Source organism: Anoplopoma fimbria, chromosome 2, assembly GCF_027596085.1.
Source record: "Anoplopoma fimbria isolate UVic2021 breed Golden Eagle Sablefish chromosome 2, Afim_UVic_2022, whole genome shotgun sequence".
In the NCBI taxonomy this organism is placed as follows: Eukaryota; Metazoa; Chordata; class Actinopteri; order Perciformes; family Anoplopomatidae; genus Anoplopoma; species Anoplopoma fimbria.
In genome coordinates, this window is record NC_072450.1 from 28977003 (window position 1) to 28997805 (window position 20803).

A 20803-nucleotide genomic window follows, 5' to 3' on the forward strand; every position below is an offset into this window, starting at 1 on the left:
CTCCATCAGTGTGGTAACTGGGTAATTAAGGTGTCTTAATATGCAAAGCAATGCAACACTGTTTGCAGATTAGATTACAGAGAGGGAATGAGAAGGACAAAAATGTCCACATGTCTAATATCTGTGTATTTGTGTGCGCTACTACATCTGCCTGCATGTGTGTAATCCAAGGATTATCCAGTCATCCTGCTGTGGTCCAGCGGTGAGCCACATTACACGCCGGCTCCAGTCAGCCGGACTGAAATCCTGCACTTTTCACTCGCTGCTTCTAATTAAATGAAGCTGAAGGGTAAAATTAACTTCTACCAAGACACAGCAAGGAAGCTTAGCGGACATGTGTGCGATGAGACTTTGGGTTCATCTGCTCTCACATATGTGAGAGAGAATGCACTGTATGTGTGTGTGGGTGGGGCTAAACATGCATGTCTGTGCTGGTGCTTCAAGATTAAAACATATTTGAATATCTTAAACACAGAACACCTGAAGTAGCAGCCAGTACTACAGTTTTTTTTCTTTCTGTGATGTCAAAATTCTGCCAAGATCTGATATATGAGTATGAGCTTCACTGGTTAAACGCTTGTGTATGCCAAATGAAGATGTTCCACTTCGCATTATCACTTCAAAGCTGAAATCTAATCGAATCATTTATTTAAGTCGTTATCAGAATTTTATAACATTTTCACGGTCGGATCTACGTTAATTTGAAACTGAAATTAAACTATATTTTTAATCTTCTACGGCATACAGATCTGCTGTGCATATGACAAGGAATTGCTTTTTATTTTTAGGAAAATCAAGACATGTAAAAATATGTATTTTGTACTTTATTTGGTTTCTTGACAGCACCCCATGTTTGTGCATATACAGTGAGAATTACATTTTGTCAACGTAGAAACAGAGAACTAATCAACTCTATCATTGGCTGACAGTGACACTGACTAATAGCCAGATAGCAGCCACAACACAGCAAAAAAAATAAACTTTCAACTGCAACCTACATCTGCCTTCACATCTCTTTCCTTTCAAAATAAGGCAACAAAAACACTTAAAATAAAAGATAATGATTAACTTTAACTTGACTGATTACCAACTCATGTAACTACCGGGGAACTAACGATAAAGGAGACAAATTCTAAAAGTTTACTTTTAGTTTGAACAGGACATGAACAGCGGCCTTCTGGACAAAAGTCCTGTGTTTGTTTTGACCCATCCACCACCCCCCGCGTCTCTGTGTGGAACATCTCGCTGTTCATAAGCCGCTGCTCTGACCCTTTCACAATGCTGCGGTCAGGTTCACTTTGGAGTAAGCATATACTTCAACAGCAACTATTGGACAATGCAGCTGGCCTCGCTTGGCTGTTTTGTATCGTTTTGTGTGTACTTGCATCCAGAGTCTTGGGGGCTTTTTATAATCCTATGCGCTAACCTGACGTTGACATCCCAATGTTCATCACAATGATGTATGACTGTAAAAAGGGATGTCTTTTAACAATACAGTTGGACTTGAAGACTGGCCAATTTGAAGTAGCTGAACCTGCTGTGTATGTGCTGCTAGTTATACAGCTGGAGGCATCTTGTCTCCTTTCAGGTTGATAATTCCACTTCATAAATTCAAACCAGAAGTGATATGTTTAGTGTTCTTTCTATAGTGTTACCCAATTAAAGCAGCAAGGAGGTAGAAGATAGACGATGCAAGGCCCTTTGGATGGTGGGTCGGCCGGTCAGTCGATGGTCGACCACTTCGGTCTGGACTAAAACTATCTCTACTACTGGATGGATTAACATGACATTTAGAGACATATTCATGGTGCCTAGAGGATGAATCCTACCAACTTTGTCGATCTCTTGAGTTTTCCTGAAGCAACAACAGGATGGTTGATATTTTTTTTTTTTTGACCATAGTGCCCAGAGGATAAACCCTAAAGGCTTTGATGTTTCTCTGACTTGCCACCAGCATCTTTAAGTCTCAGAGTAGCCAGTGAAATGTCTTAAAATCTTCAGGATGGACTGGCATGCATTTCAATCAGATATTCCTGGTTCCCAGACAAAGCATCCTGAATACTTTGGTGATTCCCTGACTTTTGCTTACTTTTTCCTCTAGTATCACCATGAGGTTGTCATTTGTGGCTTGTGTTAACTGTCTTGATCTGATTGGTCCCTTAACCTTTCAGGTCAAAACATGTATTTGTCCAGTATTTCATCTTATGACGCAGTACTTGAAATTATAGGGCATTCCCACCATCTTCATCTGTAGTCGCTGCTTTAATTACTGCTAATCTGTGGCTAGCTGTTCAAATTCATTTCTTATCAGCTTAACTCGGTTATCTGTATGTATATTTAGCAATAAACAATTAGTCAGGTTTGCTAACTACTAATACCACTAATGTTTTATGACACCAACAAACTGTAATGCTAATGAAACAGTATCGGGATACACAGTGCATTGGATTTATGCTGATGAAGACACTCTACCTCAGTTCACTTGTTTGCCGGGAATTCAAAACAAGAATTGGCAATGTGTGACAACTAACATGCTTGATTTTTGATCTAGTAGGAGGTTGTGAAAGGTTTTTTTTCTATTTATAACACTTGGAAACACAGAAGCAAACAAGAGCTGTTTTTTTTTAATTAGACTCCACCAAGAATATATTGAAAATCTAAATTTTTTCTGCAAGTCAGACCCCATAACAGTAGAAAGGCCAGCCAGTTAAATCCTGTCTGGAACTGCAGCACAAATGTCACTGATCCACTAAGGCCTTGCAAGCTGAATGCTCTGAAACCAAATGCTGCAAACTCTGATCACTGTCCGTTAGCAGATCATGTTAAATTAAAGCATAAGTTTTTATATAGTATAAATGGGGCAAATATACTTCAGTTTTAGCAATGAACAGGTGGATGAAGGATACATTAAAAGTGTAAAATCTTTGATTTGGGGTTGTACAGTGGGAATGAAGAAAGTCTAGCATGGCTAAATAGTTTATATTCAGTTAATGAATTGTCGTAGTTTGCAGTTGAGAAACCTTTAGAGACAAATTCTAAGAAGCAAAAGGAGCACAGAACTGAGACAACATTACTGAGTTTCACTCATTAAAAATCCTTTGCATGTGCTTGTACACATTTAACAATTTATTGACTTTCTTGTGTCCTCCAACAGTCATTTATACAGATTTTAGGTTTTAATATGAGATGTAATTGAATAATCCTTGTGCAAATAAGTTGCTTCTGAATACGATCCATCTTATTACAGAAGAGACTCTGAGATGGCAAAATGCAGACAAATGCAACTTTGAGCTTTCACCTATCTTTTCCATGTCAAAGCCGCAAAGAAAACCCTTGTTCCATTTCCCCATCATTTCCTGTCTAGACCCACTAACTATTCATGCTGAAGTCTGCTCTATTTTAATTTAGCTGTTTCTTCTGGGTATGTGAGCACCCATATGTATGCCTAATACAATTGTATTAAAGGATAAATGCAATAGCCACTCAAGTGCTGAATTGTTGCTCGAGGCCAAGGAGACTTGGGCATCAGGAGGTTGGAGCTAATAAGGGTATTTTACAAGGAGGAAATTGTCAGATTGTCTCCAGCTGTCCCAAAGTCCTTTTGTTTCGCAAATTCTGTGAATCCAAAAAAGGCAGAATGTTTGATGGGAGGTAATGTGAATAGCAAATGTTATAGTGAACTTAAGGCAACTGTATTAAACCACCTTTTGTGTAAATAAGTGTTTAACATATTAAGAGAAGATTTAGCCTGAAATGAAATAGCTGAAAATGAGACTAAAAAGAACAGCTAAAATGTTTTCAGCATCCATCTTCTTGCAATGAAGCCTTGTGTTTTGTGGTTATGTCCTGTAAACATTTCAATTCACACTTTCATTCCACTCTCTCTCTGCTATCTTAGAAGAGCACAGAGAACTCTCAGCACATGATGTCTCAGTGCAGCCCCTGTCTCCTACAAAAATAACATTCATATTCAAGGTCTACAGGTCTATGTCTATGTCGGGAAAAGTAAGCAAACCTCCCATGCTCGGGTCATGCTTCTGGTCTTGGTCACTAACAACCAAGTCCACTCGGTATTGTCCTTTAAGGGTCACTTAATTTAAATGTAACTAATTTTAAATTGCATTTTAAACCTTAACAATGTTGCTGTGTTTAAGTTGCCACAAAAAAACAAGGGTGTAGTTTCCACCAAATGATACCCAAAATCTAGATTACAGATAAGGCAGTACGAATAGACTTCCTTGTTGTAAAGATGCAAGTACATCTTTATCTATCATTTCTATCAAAATCATTGACAGCAAAAATGTTCTTGTTAAGTTCATGAAGTAAATATGCAATAGGAACAAATCTTCAAAAGATCTTGTCAAGTATTTTGCAGATATGCTTAATATGACATTTTTTAAGGATATGTTTATCAAAACATGACTATGATTCCACAGTCATGCTAGTAACTCTGTGAGGCTGTACTCAGGCACAGTGGTGCTTTGAGCTAAATGCTAACGTCAGCATGCTAAAACACTTACAATGAGACAATGGTAATGCTGCTGACAGACACCTCAGAAATGTTAGAACTCATACTACAAAAAATATGATTGAACACCACTCAATGTCTGAGTTCATACTTATGAACTCCGAGAAAATCTGTCTAACCCGACAAAGAAGCAGATCTGACGTTTGACATCACACAATAACAGAAACGCACACTGTAAATGGTGAACCATCAACTAAAAGGAAACGTTAAGTATAATTCCCTATATTTCATTAATTATGCAAAATATAATTTAGGAAACCTGTTTTGCATGTAAATCAATGTGAAAATATGTCTTCATGTTATCAGGTAGCTGGTTACGTTAAACAATCTCTGAAAGTTTTCTTCTCCGCACCAAAGTTATTCTGTAAAACGTTAAATATTCCAGGAATATGTGGATGCTGCTCTGCTTCTGAGTTCTATTGTGTGTACATTTGCCAAAGACACATCAGTTTATCACCGTCAGCCATCGTTTTGTTATGTTTGGCATGGTGCACCTAGAAATTCGCTTGAAATTTTCACCTCGAAAAAAATCTGAACGCAGCATAACATGCTGATGTTAAAAAGTAATAATGTCTACCACTGTCTTAGTTTAGTGTTAGCATGCTACATTTATACATTTACTAATTAGCACTAAACACAAAGTTAAACTTAGGCTGATGGCAGTCTCATTAGTTTTGCAGGTATTTACTCATAAACCAAAGCAATACAATTTGAAATTGTGACCTGCTGATGGCGACAGGTTATTAATTAAGGAACATCCATGACAATTGTCTGAGTGGGACATTAATGTGTGCAACAAAATTTCATGGCAATTCATTCAATAATTGGACAATGTGGTGGACTGATGAAATAAGATTGCCATTCCTAGAGCCACGCCCCCAGTCTGGCTAATGTGTGCCGTATGTCTTCCCAGAATGCATTTTGCTGAAGCTAAAAAGTTGTATACGAATACAAAATAACAAACAATGGTACTGATTGCAGTCATGACAGTTTTTCTAACTGGCCCAAACAAATCAAACTGGTGGGTAAACATTAGAGTTTAAATAAAGTGCCTCAAACATGTGTGATGTAACTACATTCCCCTCGCCTCACGCTGTAGCCGACACTGCCAACACTCCCAACTCTGGCAACACTTCCTCATTCAAATTTAAAATTGTTCCGGTGATGTTCAGCCGTAGCAGCTGCTATCAACCGTAACAAGGTTCAAGAAATTCCCTTCAGCATGAATAAAAATACTAATTGCAACTTAGTTTTAATTCACCTCATATACAGTTGCAACACACCGGCAGCGACGAACAACATACTCGGCTGTTGATGAGCAGAAATTAGTTTGAAAAGACCTGGGAGTTCAAATTAAGAGCTGAGCAGTTATGGGGTTATTAGAACATTTGATGCCATAGCATTAAATGGAAGTTCCCTTTAGTGGCATTGGGCAGGTTGTTTGTTTTGATGAGTTCATTTTCCTTCACATTCTTTAATCAACAACATCATTTGAGAGAGAATTCGCCTCTTAACGAAACACAGCATGAGCGCACTCAAACGCAGTTACAGAAAACCCCCCACGGGCACTTTGCCTTCATCTCTCCCTCACAGTCTCAAAAGCATATGCTTTGAGGTTATGTTCACTCCCCTAATTTCCTTCTAATTCCTCCCTTCACTTCCATCATCTCCCCTGATCTCCTTCTCGTAAAAATATCATACTGGTCTTCATTCACCATGGCCAGACATTACTGAAAGCCGAAAATGAATGAATTTAGGCTCAACAGCATTTAATGTGGTACGGACTCAGTCTTTGCCTTGGTATTTTCTGATACATACTGATACGATCTGATTACTGTAGCACACTTCTTTCCTACATAACCACATAGCTTATCCCACAAGTCTGGAGACCGGGTAGTAAACCAGCTAAGCTGCAGGGTCTGGCAAAACCAGTTGGCAGAAAAGTTGGCATCAAACTAACACTACAATATGGTTACTGATCTCGATGCACTTAGGGAGAACATTCAAATCTCAAGACAGGCCTGACATCCAAAAGTGCTTTCAATTTAGGATTGATGTATCAGCCGAGCAGTGGAGAATCTTACAACCACACCTATGTATTAAAAAAAACTATCTCTAATGTCCGGAGATTATTCATCGCTGAATGCCTTTAAAATTAGTTCATCATGTTCTTTGATGTGGCGTGTAACTTTAAGCGCCTCTTATAGGAAAGATTTAATTGATTATGTGCCGTTGTGATAATATTACTGGAAATTGCATTACAGTACAGTATGTGCGTCCGCAACTGATCCGTCAACCGGTACGCTTCAGAGAATAAGATGGCTTTCCTATAAAGGGCAAATGGTTCAATTATTTACAAATTTGCGTTTTGAAAGAACATTTTCGTCACCACAAAAATTTCATATTCATCGTGACTGGTGACAGTGGATGTATTTGGATTGCTAAAATGCATATAAGACTTTCCATAAAAGGCCGACTGACTGAGGCAAAGTCAGACTGATAAAATAATTCTTAGTTGTGAAACAAAAGTGTCGACATCAACTTTCAATACAACTGATACCACTGCATTTACATGTAAACAGTTTCAGAATATTGCATCATTGTATTCATTTATTCACATTTTTACTTTCCTAGCAATTTCTGCTTTATTTGAGCTCTACCTTTCTCTCCTGTAAATGACTGGGGAAACATAACAGTTGCATTGTTGCCCTGGGTTATTGCCTTTTTTTTGCTGTGATAGGAGGATTAAAAATAAACCTATAACTGTTTTCTTCCGCACTAATTCTCAGCTTCTGCTACCTCAAGGCAGGCCGCTATCAACATTTTGAAATTGGTAACTATCATAATGTATCTGGAATAACGAGAGTAATTTGTTGCATGTTATTAAAGTGATAGCTTGCTACTAAAGTTTGCCCCCTCAGGCTCTGTTTTATGAATGGCTTTCACTTTCCACTAACCTGTAGCCATGCTGAGTGTCCACACACACGCCGCCGTTGAAGCAGGGGTTTCTGGGATGTGCGGTGCAGGGCTGATGGGACTGCTCTCTCCCTGGGCAGGAGCACACGGCTGTGGACTCCACTGTCACTGAGACAAGACTCATGGTCCCGCAATCCACGACCGTGGGTGTGTCCCTCACGTTCAAAACGTTGGTGCAGCCGCCGGCCCCGGCACACTCTGAGCTAGGACACTCATCCACCCGTATCTGGAACACGCTGACCTGCAGGAACGACTGCAGCTGGATGGAGATGGACAGAGAAGAGCAAAGCACTGGGTAAACACTAGGTGAAACTTAGCACACTTTTACAAGTTTTTTACAAACGTTTAGCCCTTTTACAGTACCAACCACCGGAGGCACTATCATAGTATTCTTTTAAGTGACTAGCGACTCTTAAGTAGAAGAGCAGCTTGTATCTCCCTTTTCACAGGCACTTATAACTACCAGTGGGAGTTGCTGTTTTAGTGACAACGATCCCCCACCAGCTTCCCACCCACAAACCCCACCAACTGTGTTCAATCAGTGGACACAGACAAGCCAGACCAGCAGCATAGCCTGGTAATGAATCCTGGGCTGTGGTTGAAAAGTATTTTTTTTTTGCTTAGGACGGCTCCTTACTGAGTAAAAAAGACCTGGAAGTATCCAAGTGGCCACCATGATAGGAGCTGTTCGAATTCTCTAATGCGAAGGAAAGGTGCTTCAATGCTTCCTTTCTTAGTTCCTTCAGTTTTGTATACACCGGACCTTCCTTTACCAAAGGAAAGACGATAATGCCGCACCACAATTCCTAGCGGTGGCCACATTTAAAGTGACGCACCATTCAGCCGTCCATGAACACAAACAATATGCCTATCTTGCACAGGTTTAACAATTGTTTTCATACAGTCATAAACTAATGGGATTTAAGTTGATAAATATATATATATATATATATATATATATATATATATATATATATATATATATATATATATATAGACAGTGACATCCATTTCATGTAATTTAATATGTTTTTATTGACTTTGAACATGTTGAGCGAAAGTGGAGTCGGATTCTCTAAGCTCAGAGTTTGTCTTTTCCTAAATCCTTATTAATTCTCCTTCACATCTTTCCTTGACCCCATGACATTTTCTATAGAGGTCAAGGAAAAGTGGTTAGGAATAAACATTAGGAGGTCATTTTTGGACTTTTTGACCATAGCCCTGGTCTCTGCAGCGGTGGGCAACTGCTTATGACGCCATGTGACATGACATATTCCTTAGAGCTATCCGCTAAAGACGTAGGCCTTTATACCAATTTTACGCAAAATGTTTGCAACTCATTTGCACAATTGATTTTTTCGAACTGTTTTGACGAATATTGGCACATAGAATGTGAATATAGTTTGTGGTGAATAAACATTTCAATTCCTATTTATTTATTTATTCTCAGAATGAGGTCCGAGGTTTCGCAGCGCAAATAAAGGCATCAACCCATCACGTTGACAGGAACGGACATTTTGAAACTTGATTACCTCTTTCAATCTTAGGCTATACAGCAGTTTACCTCAGACAGACTGCCAGACTCTGCTCTGGGTAAATAGGATAATTGGTCCTCTGTCTGCGCAAATCATTTAACCCTTGTTTGTTTAAACTGGAAAGAATAGTTTTGATGTGAAATATTCGCAGGTGAGTATATTTATCTTAACTTGTGGCTTTGGTTTAACTTCATCAAAATCTTTTTTAGTTCATTTTGGGCATTTTTGGGGGTTATATTTTTGTTAAAATTTTAATTCCATAAATGTTAACTTACATTTCATGTCCAATAAAGCAATACAAAGAGGAGGGTATACTGTATACTGTAAACCACATTTAAATGTAACCCGGGTATGTCCTTTAGATGAAGGTTCAAAATGGATTCAAGACACAACAACAGCACATCGGAGGGATGCTCATGATATGTGCAACTGTATCTAAATAATCAGATAACATACTTTGATTAAAATCAAGGAATAATTGTTGCATTCCATCTGTATTGTAGCAGTGGTCATCACGTTGTATGTCACTTCATTAAAAAAAAAAATCGGAGAAAGGTAAAGAGCAAGCCAAAAATGTAGTCAACGGAGGAGGAAGTCAGAGCTGGCAGACAGAGCCCAACATGTGGAACATATGACTGAAGTTTATTTTCCGTAGCGGTTGGAAACTCCAATCCAGCTTTTACATGAAAGTGATCTTCTTGCATTCATTGTCATAACTTTAGAGGTATGCTGCAGTCTCCTGATTATTAATATGAGTCCTTTGTATGTCTTATTTTATGTCTTCATCTATATTCACTGACTTTAACATATATTTATTCAAAAGCTTATAAAGGTTTTTAGTGAAATTCTTGACGGTAATGATAGTGGTGTACTGAAACAAATGAGTGGTTCATTCAATGTTAAGACCACTTTTTCAACCTGAATACATTAATACTGTACATATTGACTGAACATGCCTGCACAGGTAATAATGTGTGTCTGATTTAGGTTACACAGACAAAGAAACACGTGCATGCACACCAACACACAGATAAACAACAGAATGCTGATGTGGAATGGGAGATTGTATTTTGGTACAGTAGGCAGTTCAGGTCTAAGACCTCAAGCTGTTTTTTCTGCACTAGTTCCTGAAAAAGTGGGCTAAACGGTGATGAGGCAGAAAGGAAGCTGTGACTTTCTAGGTTGAGCAGTTTGACGAAGCACTGGCAGGGAAAATGGAAGTCAAATTGAATATGTACTCTCGTGTTGTGGTGCTGTGTAGGTGTGTGTGTGTGTGTGTGTGTGTGTGTGTGTGTGTGTGTGTGTGTGTGTGTGTGTGTGTGTGTGTGTGTGTGTGTGTGTGTGTGTGTGCGTGCATGCATAAGCATTTGGACTTGCTGTCCTTGGCTGGTTAGGGTGATGATGGTGAAGGAGATTTCTACTGAGTTTATATGCATGGACTCATGCAGAGCAGCAATGCACAGGGGACACACCTACGCACACACTCTCAGACTCAAATACACATGCAGACCCCTCTCCATGCGAGCCGCGCTGAAGCGGGTCACTTCATGCTCAATGTTCTGGACTGATTGGGCCTGATTCAGTGCGACTGAATTGCGCTCACTAACCATGCAGTTCACATCTAATCCACTTATTCCACCAAATGGCCTGTGCTGCAGTGGCTGGGACTTTGATAGGGGTTGTTATGGATCATTGTCACTGCTGAATGATGTCTCATATTAAATAATAATAACCTTTATTATATAGCACAAAAATGTTTACAAAATACTTGAGACAATTTTAAACCTCAAAAGCAGCAGCAATAAAGAATATGAGTACATTTTGATTTAAAGGTAAAAGGTAATACACAAAAGGATTAAAACTTAAAAGTGCATAAGGAGTGATTAAAACAAAAGCCTATTGATAAAAGCGTGTTTTAGAAGGGATTTAAAAGATGAAACCTCAGGCAGTTCGTTCCAAAGTACAGGTGCACTAATAGAGAAAGCATCTTTAGTCTTGAGCCCGGCCCATGAAAACCTCCAAAACGGCCAACCATAACATAACATTCCAACACATCGGGAGTCAGCCATATGGCTAGGGGCTAACCTCTCTGTGTTTTGAAAACAATAAATAAAGTATTAACATCAATTCTGAATCTTGGTAGCCAGTGCAGATAATGCTTAGACTGGGTAATATGGTTTCTACGTTTGGTGCCAGTTTAAATTCCAGCTGCAGCATTTTGAAAAAGCTGGATACGTGAGATTGATTTTGACCGAGGCAAGCATAGAGAGAGTTGCAATAGTCCGGACTAGATGAAATAAAATGAATTACCTTCTCTGAATCAGCATGAGATGGAAATGACTTGATTTCTGATACATTTCAGTGCTGAAGGAAGCGGTGCTGCTCAGCTCTCTTAACTTGCTCCTTCAAAGTCGGGTCACCATCAAAAATCACTCCTTAGTTTCTGGCTACAGGCTTTATTTGAGATGAAAAGTCACCTAGAACATGTAAGACAATATTGCTTCTCTTGGCTTTAATGTTTTTGAGAGGATGGAGTCTAGTGCAGATTCAATGAACCATGGAAGGGTTCATGTGGGAGTCTAATGATGTAAACAGGGCCAACAGTGGATCTTATACTGCATCTAGAAACCCACTTCCCTGGACTCCTGGGTCTAATATGACAGTTCGTTTTGCTTGATTGACCAATCCAATGAGCTGTGCAGGATTTGTTTGTATTATGGGTGAATGGTTTGTGGGAGAGTAAAAGCAAAATAAAGTGATTACATTCATAGGTGGTGATGAAGGGATGTCCAATCTGTGCAACACAGCCTCATACGGCTTGTATGACATCTCACGAGAAGTTACTCCTCACTTTTTACGTGTTTCCTGAGAAAGCCAGCAACACAAGTAACATGATGAAGTATTTTCAAAATAAACTCCCATATCTCCATGAACCATATGGAAGTGGCATCACTACAGTACGTAAGCTACGAGAAAAATAAATCAACATTGGAGAATTTCTACGTAATACATACATTATTTTTGATAGGTATATCAAGGTATAAGTGTCCTCTTACGTAGGATGGCTGTCCTACAGACCAACCCAGTCAACGAATCAACATGGAATACATATAATGCAGCTCCAGTCGGCTTACAGTAAAAACTAAATTGGTAGCACCAGCAAATCAGGCTTCAGAAAGCTAAGATAGTAACAGAAATGAGTAAATAACGCTTACCACATGGGGGTCTGTGGGGTTTGACCTGCTTTAAGAGCCAGCCTCCAGGGTCTATTTGAGGAAATGCCGTTTTTGGCACTCTTCATTATATTTTTTTAAGCATCGGAAGTTTGCGTTTGGTTAAACTTGGTATTTCAGTACGGTTGCATATCAAGCTACACTAATATTATCGGTATCATATTAGATTTCCAGTGGTGGCTTAGTAGATGTGAGGTTTAGTTCGGGTAAGCTAAGTCTAATGGAAAATATCACAGGTTCAAGGGGGGCGGATGGCATAAGATAATTCAGAGTAAGTTTATCAATAACTCACAGAAACGTTGCGTGTAATAGTCCACCCTCCCCCTCACTCTGTCTCTCTCTCTCAAACACACACACACACACACACACACACACACACACACACACACACACACACACACACACACACACACACACACACACACATTGAGCACCTCAATCCTCACCTAGATGTATTTATGATTACAAAAATGATATATTCAATTTTTATATTGATATACAGAAGTATGATTTAAAACAAAAAATAAAAAAATAAAAAAGGACCAACTTAAGGATTTGACTTTCTTTTTTGGAAGAAGGATGGTATAATGCACTGTACTAGTTTAGCGCTTTTCTAGTCTTTCGACCACTCAAAGCGCTTTTATACTGTATACAACCATTCATACACCAAAAGCACAGCATTCAGGAGATGTTTAGGGTTAAGTGTCTCCAAGGACACATCATCATGGACCAGCGGAGCCGGGGATCCGTTAGTCATGAATCATGAATACATGTCAGCTTTAGGATGATGCTTTCATAAAATATGACGACAGACATACTTCAATAGAAGCTACAAATGCATAAAAAAATATAGTAGCTAAGAAAGGTTAACAGCATGTCATATATTTGCTAGGGCTTCAGGTCTTTGAGTACCACCTGAAATATGTCCTTAGTTTTAAGTATTGAAAAGTGTCAAAGTAAGGTTGTGTGTTTGGTGTCCGAACAGCAACTCAACTTTACTCAGCTTTAATCCTTATTTACACAATTAATAACAGATATGTGGACATTGTTGGAACTTGAAGCGTGATATGAATCGAGTTGCAATATGGAGGCAGAGTCCCCCCCCCCAAAAAAAAAGTCAATAACCATAATGGTAGGAACATATGCAGTGGTCTGCTGGAGCAGCAGCATCTCAGCAGCAGACAAGAAGAGACTCAACAAGCTTGTCAGGAAGGCCAGCAGTGTGCTGGGGTGTCCATTGGATACAGTGGAGGTGGTGGGAGACAGGAGGATGATGGCCAAGCTGTCATCCCTGATGAACAACACCTCCCACCCCATGCAGGACACCCTGGCAGCTCTGTGCAGCTCCTTCAGCCACCGGCTGCTTCACCCCCGGTGTGTGAAGGAGAGGTACCGCAGGTCCTTCCTTCCTTCCTGCTGCTGTCAGGCTGCACAACCAGCTCTGCTCCCAGCAGACCACATGACACATGACAATAATAACATGACAATAAAAACCTGTGCAATACATTACACATTACACTGTGCAATAATAGTTAAAAAAGTTAAAATAGTTTTTTTTTGGTTTTTTTCTGTCTGTAAATATAATATTTCAGTTATTGTTGTTTTTTTTATTTTTTATTTTTTATTGCTTATTTATAATACTTGTTTTATTTTTTTTCATTTTATTTTTTTATCTTGTCTTCTTCTACTATGTCTCTTGTGTGCACTTTACTCTACGCTGCTGTAAGCCTGCAAATTTCCCCGCTGCGGGACTAATAAAGGATTATCTTATCTTATCTTATCTTATAATGGGCACATACATTGAAGCTTGGAGGTGGACTGTGCTGCAGAATAAGTCTTCCTGGGATGAGTATTTCTTCAAAATATGACTCTGGTGTGCACTGTTTTTATTATATAATGTGAATGCATTATGCATACTGATGGTCAGATGGAAAAAAATAAATGATGAGGTCCAGTCAACAGGGTCTCTTCTTAATGTAGGTCAAGCTCTCCCTTCCCAGCACAGGATAATGGACCCTTCCTTGACATTAAAAACCAATGAGACACACTCATGCAGTGTAGAAATGTCTGCACTGGGAGGAGGAGGCGAGGGGGGAGGAGGTGTGGTGGAGACGGCGTCATGCTGGGTGTCAGGTGATTAAAAAGCAGTAGGTGGACAGCTGAGATATTCACCGGAAAATAACGTTTGATATCGTTAGCAGGCCTCACATCCAATCACGTATAGAGAAAACAATGACTCCATCCTGCTCAAATGACGCCCAATAGACGGCTTCACTCGTGTTCTGTGATTCATTTTGTTGTGAGTTCAGCATGCCAGTAAAACACTTTAATATATTAACACAAGAAGTTTTTCTTTCATTCCTTTTCTTCTGTTCAGGTTGGGCGGTGCTCTGCGTTTTGTAATTTCTTTTGTACATCAAATTCTGAAAAATAGATCTCCCCGCTCAATAGTCCGTCTCGAGAAAATACTTTATCCCACACTGGAGTCTCTTAATCCCTAAAGCCTGAAAATGAATCAGCATGCCCCATCTTTTGTTACAGTCTGCCAAATGTTGAGGAAATGTACATTTGATCTGTGAAAAGCGGAACAGTGTGTATAGCGAGCAATAAAGGACCGGAGGGACGTATTGTTCCCCAGACTACTGTTCCAATGTGCCTAGAAGCTTCCGCAATCCTCTCCACGGCCCTCGGGGCCACATAAATATAATGACGAGATGAACCTCGGTATCCGAGCGCCATACCAATGAATTAAAAAAAGTAGAGTTATCAATGTAGTATCATTAAAAGCCAAGTCGAGCGTGCTGGATTGAAAACACTGAGGGATAACTTCGATTATTAGAACAGGGAGAAATAGAGAGACACAAAGAAGAAAGTTTTTTTCTTAATCTCCTACTTCTGAGGCATTACTGGCAAATCGAGAACATTAATAATAAGCGTCATCTTCTGCACCCCCTCAGCCCCCCTCCTTCCCCTTCCTCTTTCTTTCCCACCCCCCCTACGCCTCTCGTTCATCCTTTCCATCGCCGCGCTTCACATTTCATTCTGATCAACGTCCTCTCCGTAGAACCTGGCTGAATTCAGATGAAACACTCGGCGCTCTCCTCACAAATCACAGCTGAGAGCCCGGGCTACCGCAGCGCTCACACATCTGTCTTTTTTTTTCATCCTAAAGACTTCAATCATATATACGCCAATGCTTTTCATCACATCTCTAATCTTTCGCCTCTTTTTATTCCTCGAACAAACGCCACATGAAACAAAGAGAGAGTGCCCAGGATGGAAGCTGAGCGAGAGGCGAAGGGTTGAGTGCGGTGATCGACCTGAACTGACCGCCAAGGCCGTGACTGGACTCTGGACTGTTTCACCCCCAAACACACATACACACACACACACACACACACACACACACACACACACACACACACACACACACACACACACACACACACATATGCAAATACAGACTGGGCTCAGCTCTCCCTCCTTCTCTCCCTGCTGGTGAAATGCATTCAATTCAACTCTCGATGGTTTTCTCTCTCTCTCTCTCTCTCTCTCTCTGTCTCTCCCCTACTTCCATTCAGACTTTTGAGACGTGAAATGAGGTCTGACTGAAGCCAGCGGCCAGGGAGCGTCGGTGTGATGAAGTGAAACGTTTGTTTTTTCACTAACTCTATGACGGTAAGCTTTTTCATGATTTCAATTTTGCTTATCCTGCCCTCTCCAGTGGGTAAAATGTAATATATTAAGACACTTTATGACTAAATAGAGAAAGATCTATATGAAATCCTACATACCGCTCTCATCTGACAGAGCACAGTTCTTTTTGCAAGTTTTTATTCATTTTTTGTTCTGTTCCTGTGAGCAGCCAAATAATTACAGGCATTACCCACACTGTGTTTCTGTCAAATTGGGTTGGATTGAAAGGGATGTTCCCCACTCATGGAGTATAAATAAAGTATAAATAAAAGGTTGTTGCTTTTCTTCAATGGCCCAAATCCAGCCTCATTTTGCCACCTCCTAAATAACAGAAACAGTAAGTCAGTGTATTAAGAGTTGGAGGATGATCTGTGGAGACCAGTATATATCACTGACACTGAGAAAGAATCTGACAAACTACTCAGGCTGTATGTTTGGCAATATGAGATTGTCCTTTGGGCAAATATGTACGGCACATGAATATGCCTTAATTTAAGAAGGACTTACATTTGAAAACGCTTAAGGTTTAGTATTTTTTTACAAGATAACCATCGGTTTCCCTCTCTCTCTCTCTTCTTTTTCATAAACCATCTTTGTCTCAGAAGAAGACAAGAAATCTTTCCTAATTCCAGGATGGAGATTGCCATTATTTTCTAACAGACTGTGTAGCCCAGCGGGTCAAACTATGATGCTCCACAACTGGTGCAGTAAAAATGCGTTCAACAAAAAACACTTGCTTAGGTGTAGACAACAAAACCACTTAGTTACGTTTAGGAAAAAAAGTTTGTAAAGTGTGAACTCTAAGACACCAAAACCAAGCTGGAAAAAACACAGATCTCCTGGGTGAAAGTTCTGTGTTTGCTTGTCTCATGTATCCAAACCCTCCCAACAACCTATGGGGGCATTTTATTTCTCCATCACACTCCCAGAGCAGTTGCTTTGAATGTCTAATATTTTGCAAAGATGAGTTTACATTGTAGTTACTTAAGAGCCCGTCTGAGAGACGTTGTGCGTGATTATCGAGAGGTGTGACGATGCGTCTGTATTTTAATACTCTGGGTGTAGGACCAAACTGGTATTTTTGTATCATGATAATTAATATATTAATATTATCCAAACTATTTATTGAGTCTAGTTATCAGGTCTGAATCGTCAACCCAATCCCCCCCATTTTGAATATGACTGTTTAACATAATGACCGTGTATCTCTTGACTGAGTCTATTGTCATTTTACTTGATATTCAAAAAGAAAGAAGAACAATTAAATTTGATTTGACGATCTAATGATTTGAAAATCTTATGATTGCCATTATCTAACCACGGCAAGACGTGGTTTGTATTTCAGCGGGGAGCATCCCTAACAAAACTATGACTGAGATTAAAGCGAGGACTCTCAGCATTAATGGGAGAGTTTTTACATGCACATCATTTAAACTGTGTAGAAACTGCAGCCCTGTTTACACCCAGCCCAAAGAATTTGAAGGGACAGAAAATAATTGGGACATAAAGTTAGACAAAGTCATCATATTTATTGTTTGGCTTCAAATCATCCGCAGCAAATAAGTGAAGTTAACTGAAGTATTTCACGTTTACAAAATCAGCATACACTTGTCTTCACTTCTAGCTTGGTTAAGGGCTTATTGTCGTCTTCAGTGTTCTCTTCAGGGAGCTAAAGACATGATTTTCTTTTGAAATGGTGTCAAGAGTCAGAAACTTACCACCATTTGGTCCTAAAAGGATCTTGACTTCATCATGTAAGGGTAAGATCACCTTTGCCTCAAAATTTGAGGACAATGTATTTAAAAACTGCAAAAAGAGTTAGTGTACTGTAGTAGGGGATTTCAGACCCACTGTAGGGTGGTTGAACAAAACTCTAGGCTGTTTACAGCAGACCAAGTTTATTTAGACAGGTGCAAATGTCTACCAAAATCTGGTGGAGAGCACCCAGCTGCTCCCTGGTTAAGAGAGCTGTTCTCACAATGCTTCCATTCCCAGAGGGCGATCATTCAGACTGAGTCCTGGCACTCTAAAAAACATCGGAGTTGACGTGTTGCACCTGCTCTTGATCCGCTTAAGGTTTCGAGTTCACCACTAACTCCGTTTTTCCTCATTCTTCAGACTTTGGATTTATTTTCTGCTCAAAACTGACCAACGGAGTGCTGACAGCATCTCATCATTCTCAGTTAGGCTTAAGTTGAAAAAATTAATCTGTCAGATAATGAACAGTAGTCCCAATCTCCTAGTCGAGTGTCTCAGGAGTTGTGGCTGTGAGGCAGCTCTACCTTTCAGTCTGTGACGCTAATGTTAGCTCCCGCTGCTACAACGTAGCGCTGTCAACAGAGTCATTTAGGGGGCGTCCATTAGATATCGTTAAGCTAGTTTTACATTGTCAGATATGACTTACTGGCTCTGACTCAAGTTGACTTTTCTCTGGCTGACCGGTTTGAAAAAAAGAACAAAAAAACCAAAACGGAGTTAACTATGAAAACAAAATATGTTTGCCATTATGTTCTCTATGTGTTTGACATTTAGACCACTATTACAGGCTGGAAGTGCAATTTAAAAAAACAAACAAGCAAACAAATACTTCAGAATTCAAATTCTAACATGCTTTTTTTCACAGTGAACAATATGCACAGGTGTTGCTTATAACATTAACAATGGATCTGTTTCATTCAAGTGTCCCAATAAGCAATGAGCCAGCATGCACAATCGGACCCTGGCATGCTGTGATACGTGAAAATGTCCTCAGTGTAAAAGGCCTCTTGCAATAACCACAGGTTTATGTTGGTTAGTATTGGGGATTTGTGGTGTTGCTTCACTCTGTACTGTGATTACTGTCTTTAATAATATAAATGATGCATGTGCATCCCCCTCACTACATTTCGATAAAATATTCGACGGCATGGCTGATGATCTGATGACAGTTTCGTTTACAGAACGGTCACAATATCTATTTAGATAGTTGCATGTATATGGTAAATAGCAAACTGCCTTTCTAGTCAGGATATTTATTAATAATTTTTTTTGGCTTGAGCAGTGTAAATTATGTAATATTAGTTTCATAGCGCTATTGTTAAGAAGTTGAAAAGGTCATAATTCCCTCTCTACTATCTATTTCATATTGATGTGAAACATCTTCATACAACTGGATATATTCAAGTTTCTAGCCAAAAACTACAATTTCGAATTATTACATTTTACATTTGAACACATCATGATAATGTCTTAATGTAAATTAGCCCGATCGTCATTTTGAATGGAGCTTGATTCATTCAAACGGACCATAATGTAACTGAATGGTAACAAGGTACGTTTGAACAAGAGCTGCTAATGTCACTGACTCTCCTCCTGCCAATTTCAACACAGAGGTGTTGTTCAAAAAGTGCCATTATCAGGAATCAGCAACTAGAAAGCATTAATGGCGATCTCCTGATCACATATTTTTACTAAACATCGCCCGATTTTTCATGCTATGATGTTTTAACTTTATGATTAATCCATGGTTCACATGACCACGCGGGTAATTTCATCTATCCAAAATGCTCCCACACTGTCGATTGAAGACACTTTTTTTGGTGGATATAATGCTGGAATGTCGGTTCCCTCTGACATTTTCAAAGCTTCAGGTGAGCGGCAGGACTCTCACACACACACACAAAAAAACTGATGTGCACACACAAACACAAGAAGATTTCGCAGCACACAAACAAACGTGTCTCGCAAGACTTGTTTTCACAGGGTAACAATGCAGGAATCGAGACACCATAGTTATCGTAACTATTTAAATTCTTACAGTTATGAAACTGTGACGTTATGTTACCATGGTAATGGTAGATCCCGACATACCTAGTTAGGAAGGCAATGTAGAGCCGCCTTCAGCCAAGTGAGTTCAAAGGAGAAACCAAGTGGGAACCAAGAACATTGTTGCTGCAATACACCCACCATAACAAGCAAACACTGTTGTGAAAGCAGGTGAGACAGGCGTGTGAGGTGGGAAACAACAGAAACCGCTTTGAATGCACAGATGACAGCTATTGTTGAAAGTATTTACGGATGTTAGAAGTGTTTTGTTCTAAAATGAGTTTTTTGTCCAGGGTGAGTCCGAGACATGACACAATGCTCAGTCTGAACAGTTGACAACTGATGCCGTCAGGTTTGTGTACTATGTTTTGTGTAGAATGTTGACTGTCAGTCCCGCACCTAGCAAACAGAGACAATGTCCCACATTTTGACTGACGTATTTGATTTGCTGGATTTTAGCGCAGCCAAAACATTGCCGGAGGCAAAACCGCTTCCTGCTACCAACAAGTGTTTCCTTAGAGGGTTTCTCTTGTCTTGACTTATCCTGGTGCTTTTTTAGTGCACTTGCTCACTGGTGTGCAATCGGTTGGATTATGCCATGTAGATTCTGTGTTAGTCATTCAAGAGGTTGTGTTGCTAATCAATCAAGTCGTGGAAACGGCTACATAGTCACTGGCAGACCAGCCAACAAAACAACCAGATTAAGTATCGATGTGGATAAAAGTCCACAGGGCTCAAACGGTGACCTACCTTTTGTTTGTGTGCGGCCAGATAACCGTGGATTTTCTCCGGTTGGAGGAAGGAGGGGCCGCCGTGTACGGCAAAACGAACATCCAGCATTCGCTCCTTCACATCCATGAGGCTGAAGATGTTCACATCGTCGGGTGGAACGGAGAGCATCTCAGACAGGAAGTCCACCAGCAGCTCGTAGCGGCTCCGCTGCTTTCCTCTCAGTTCAATGAACTCCTTTGCTGTGATGTCTGAGAAGAACACACAGACACACACACACACACACACACACACACACACAC

At 39.9% G+C, this 20803-nt stretch overlaps 1 protein-coding gene across 1 annotated transcript in view; it reads right to left on the reverse strand.

Annotated features, from left to right (window-relative positions):
* si:ch211-186j3.6 (neural-cadherin) overlaps positions 1-20803 on the reverse strand; it is a 238052-nt gene that overhangs the window by 98008 nt on the left and 119241 nt on the right. The window contains 2 exon segments of the mRNA XM_054614523.1: positions 7486-7763; positions 20523-20752. Of these exon segments, the coding sequence (XP_054470498.1) occupies positions 7486-7763; positions 20523-20752 (508 nt within the window).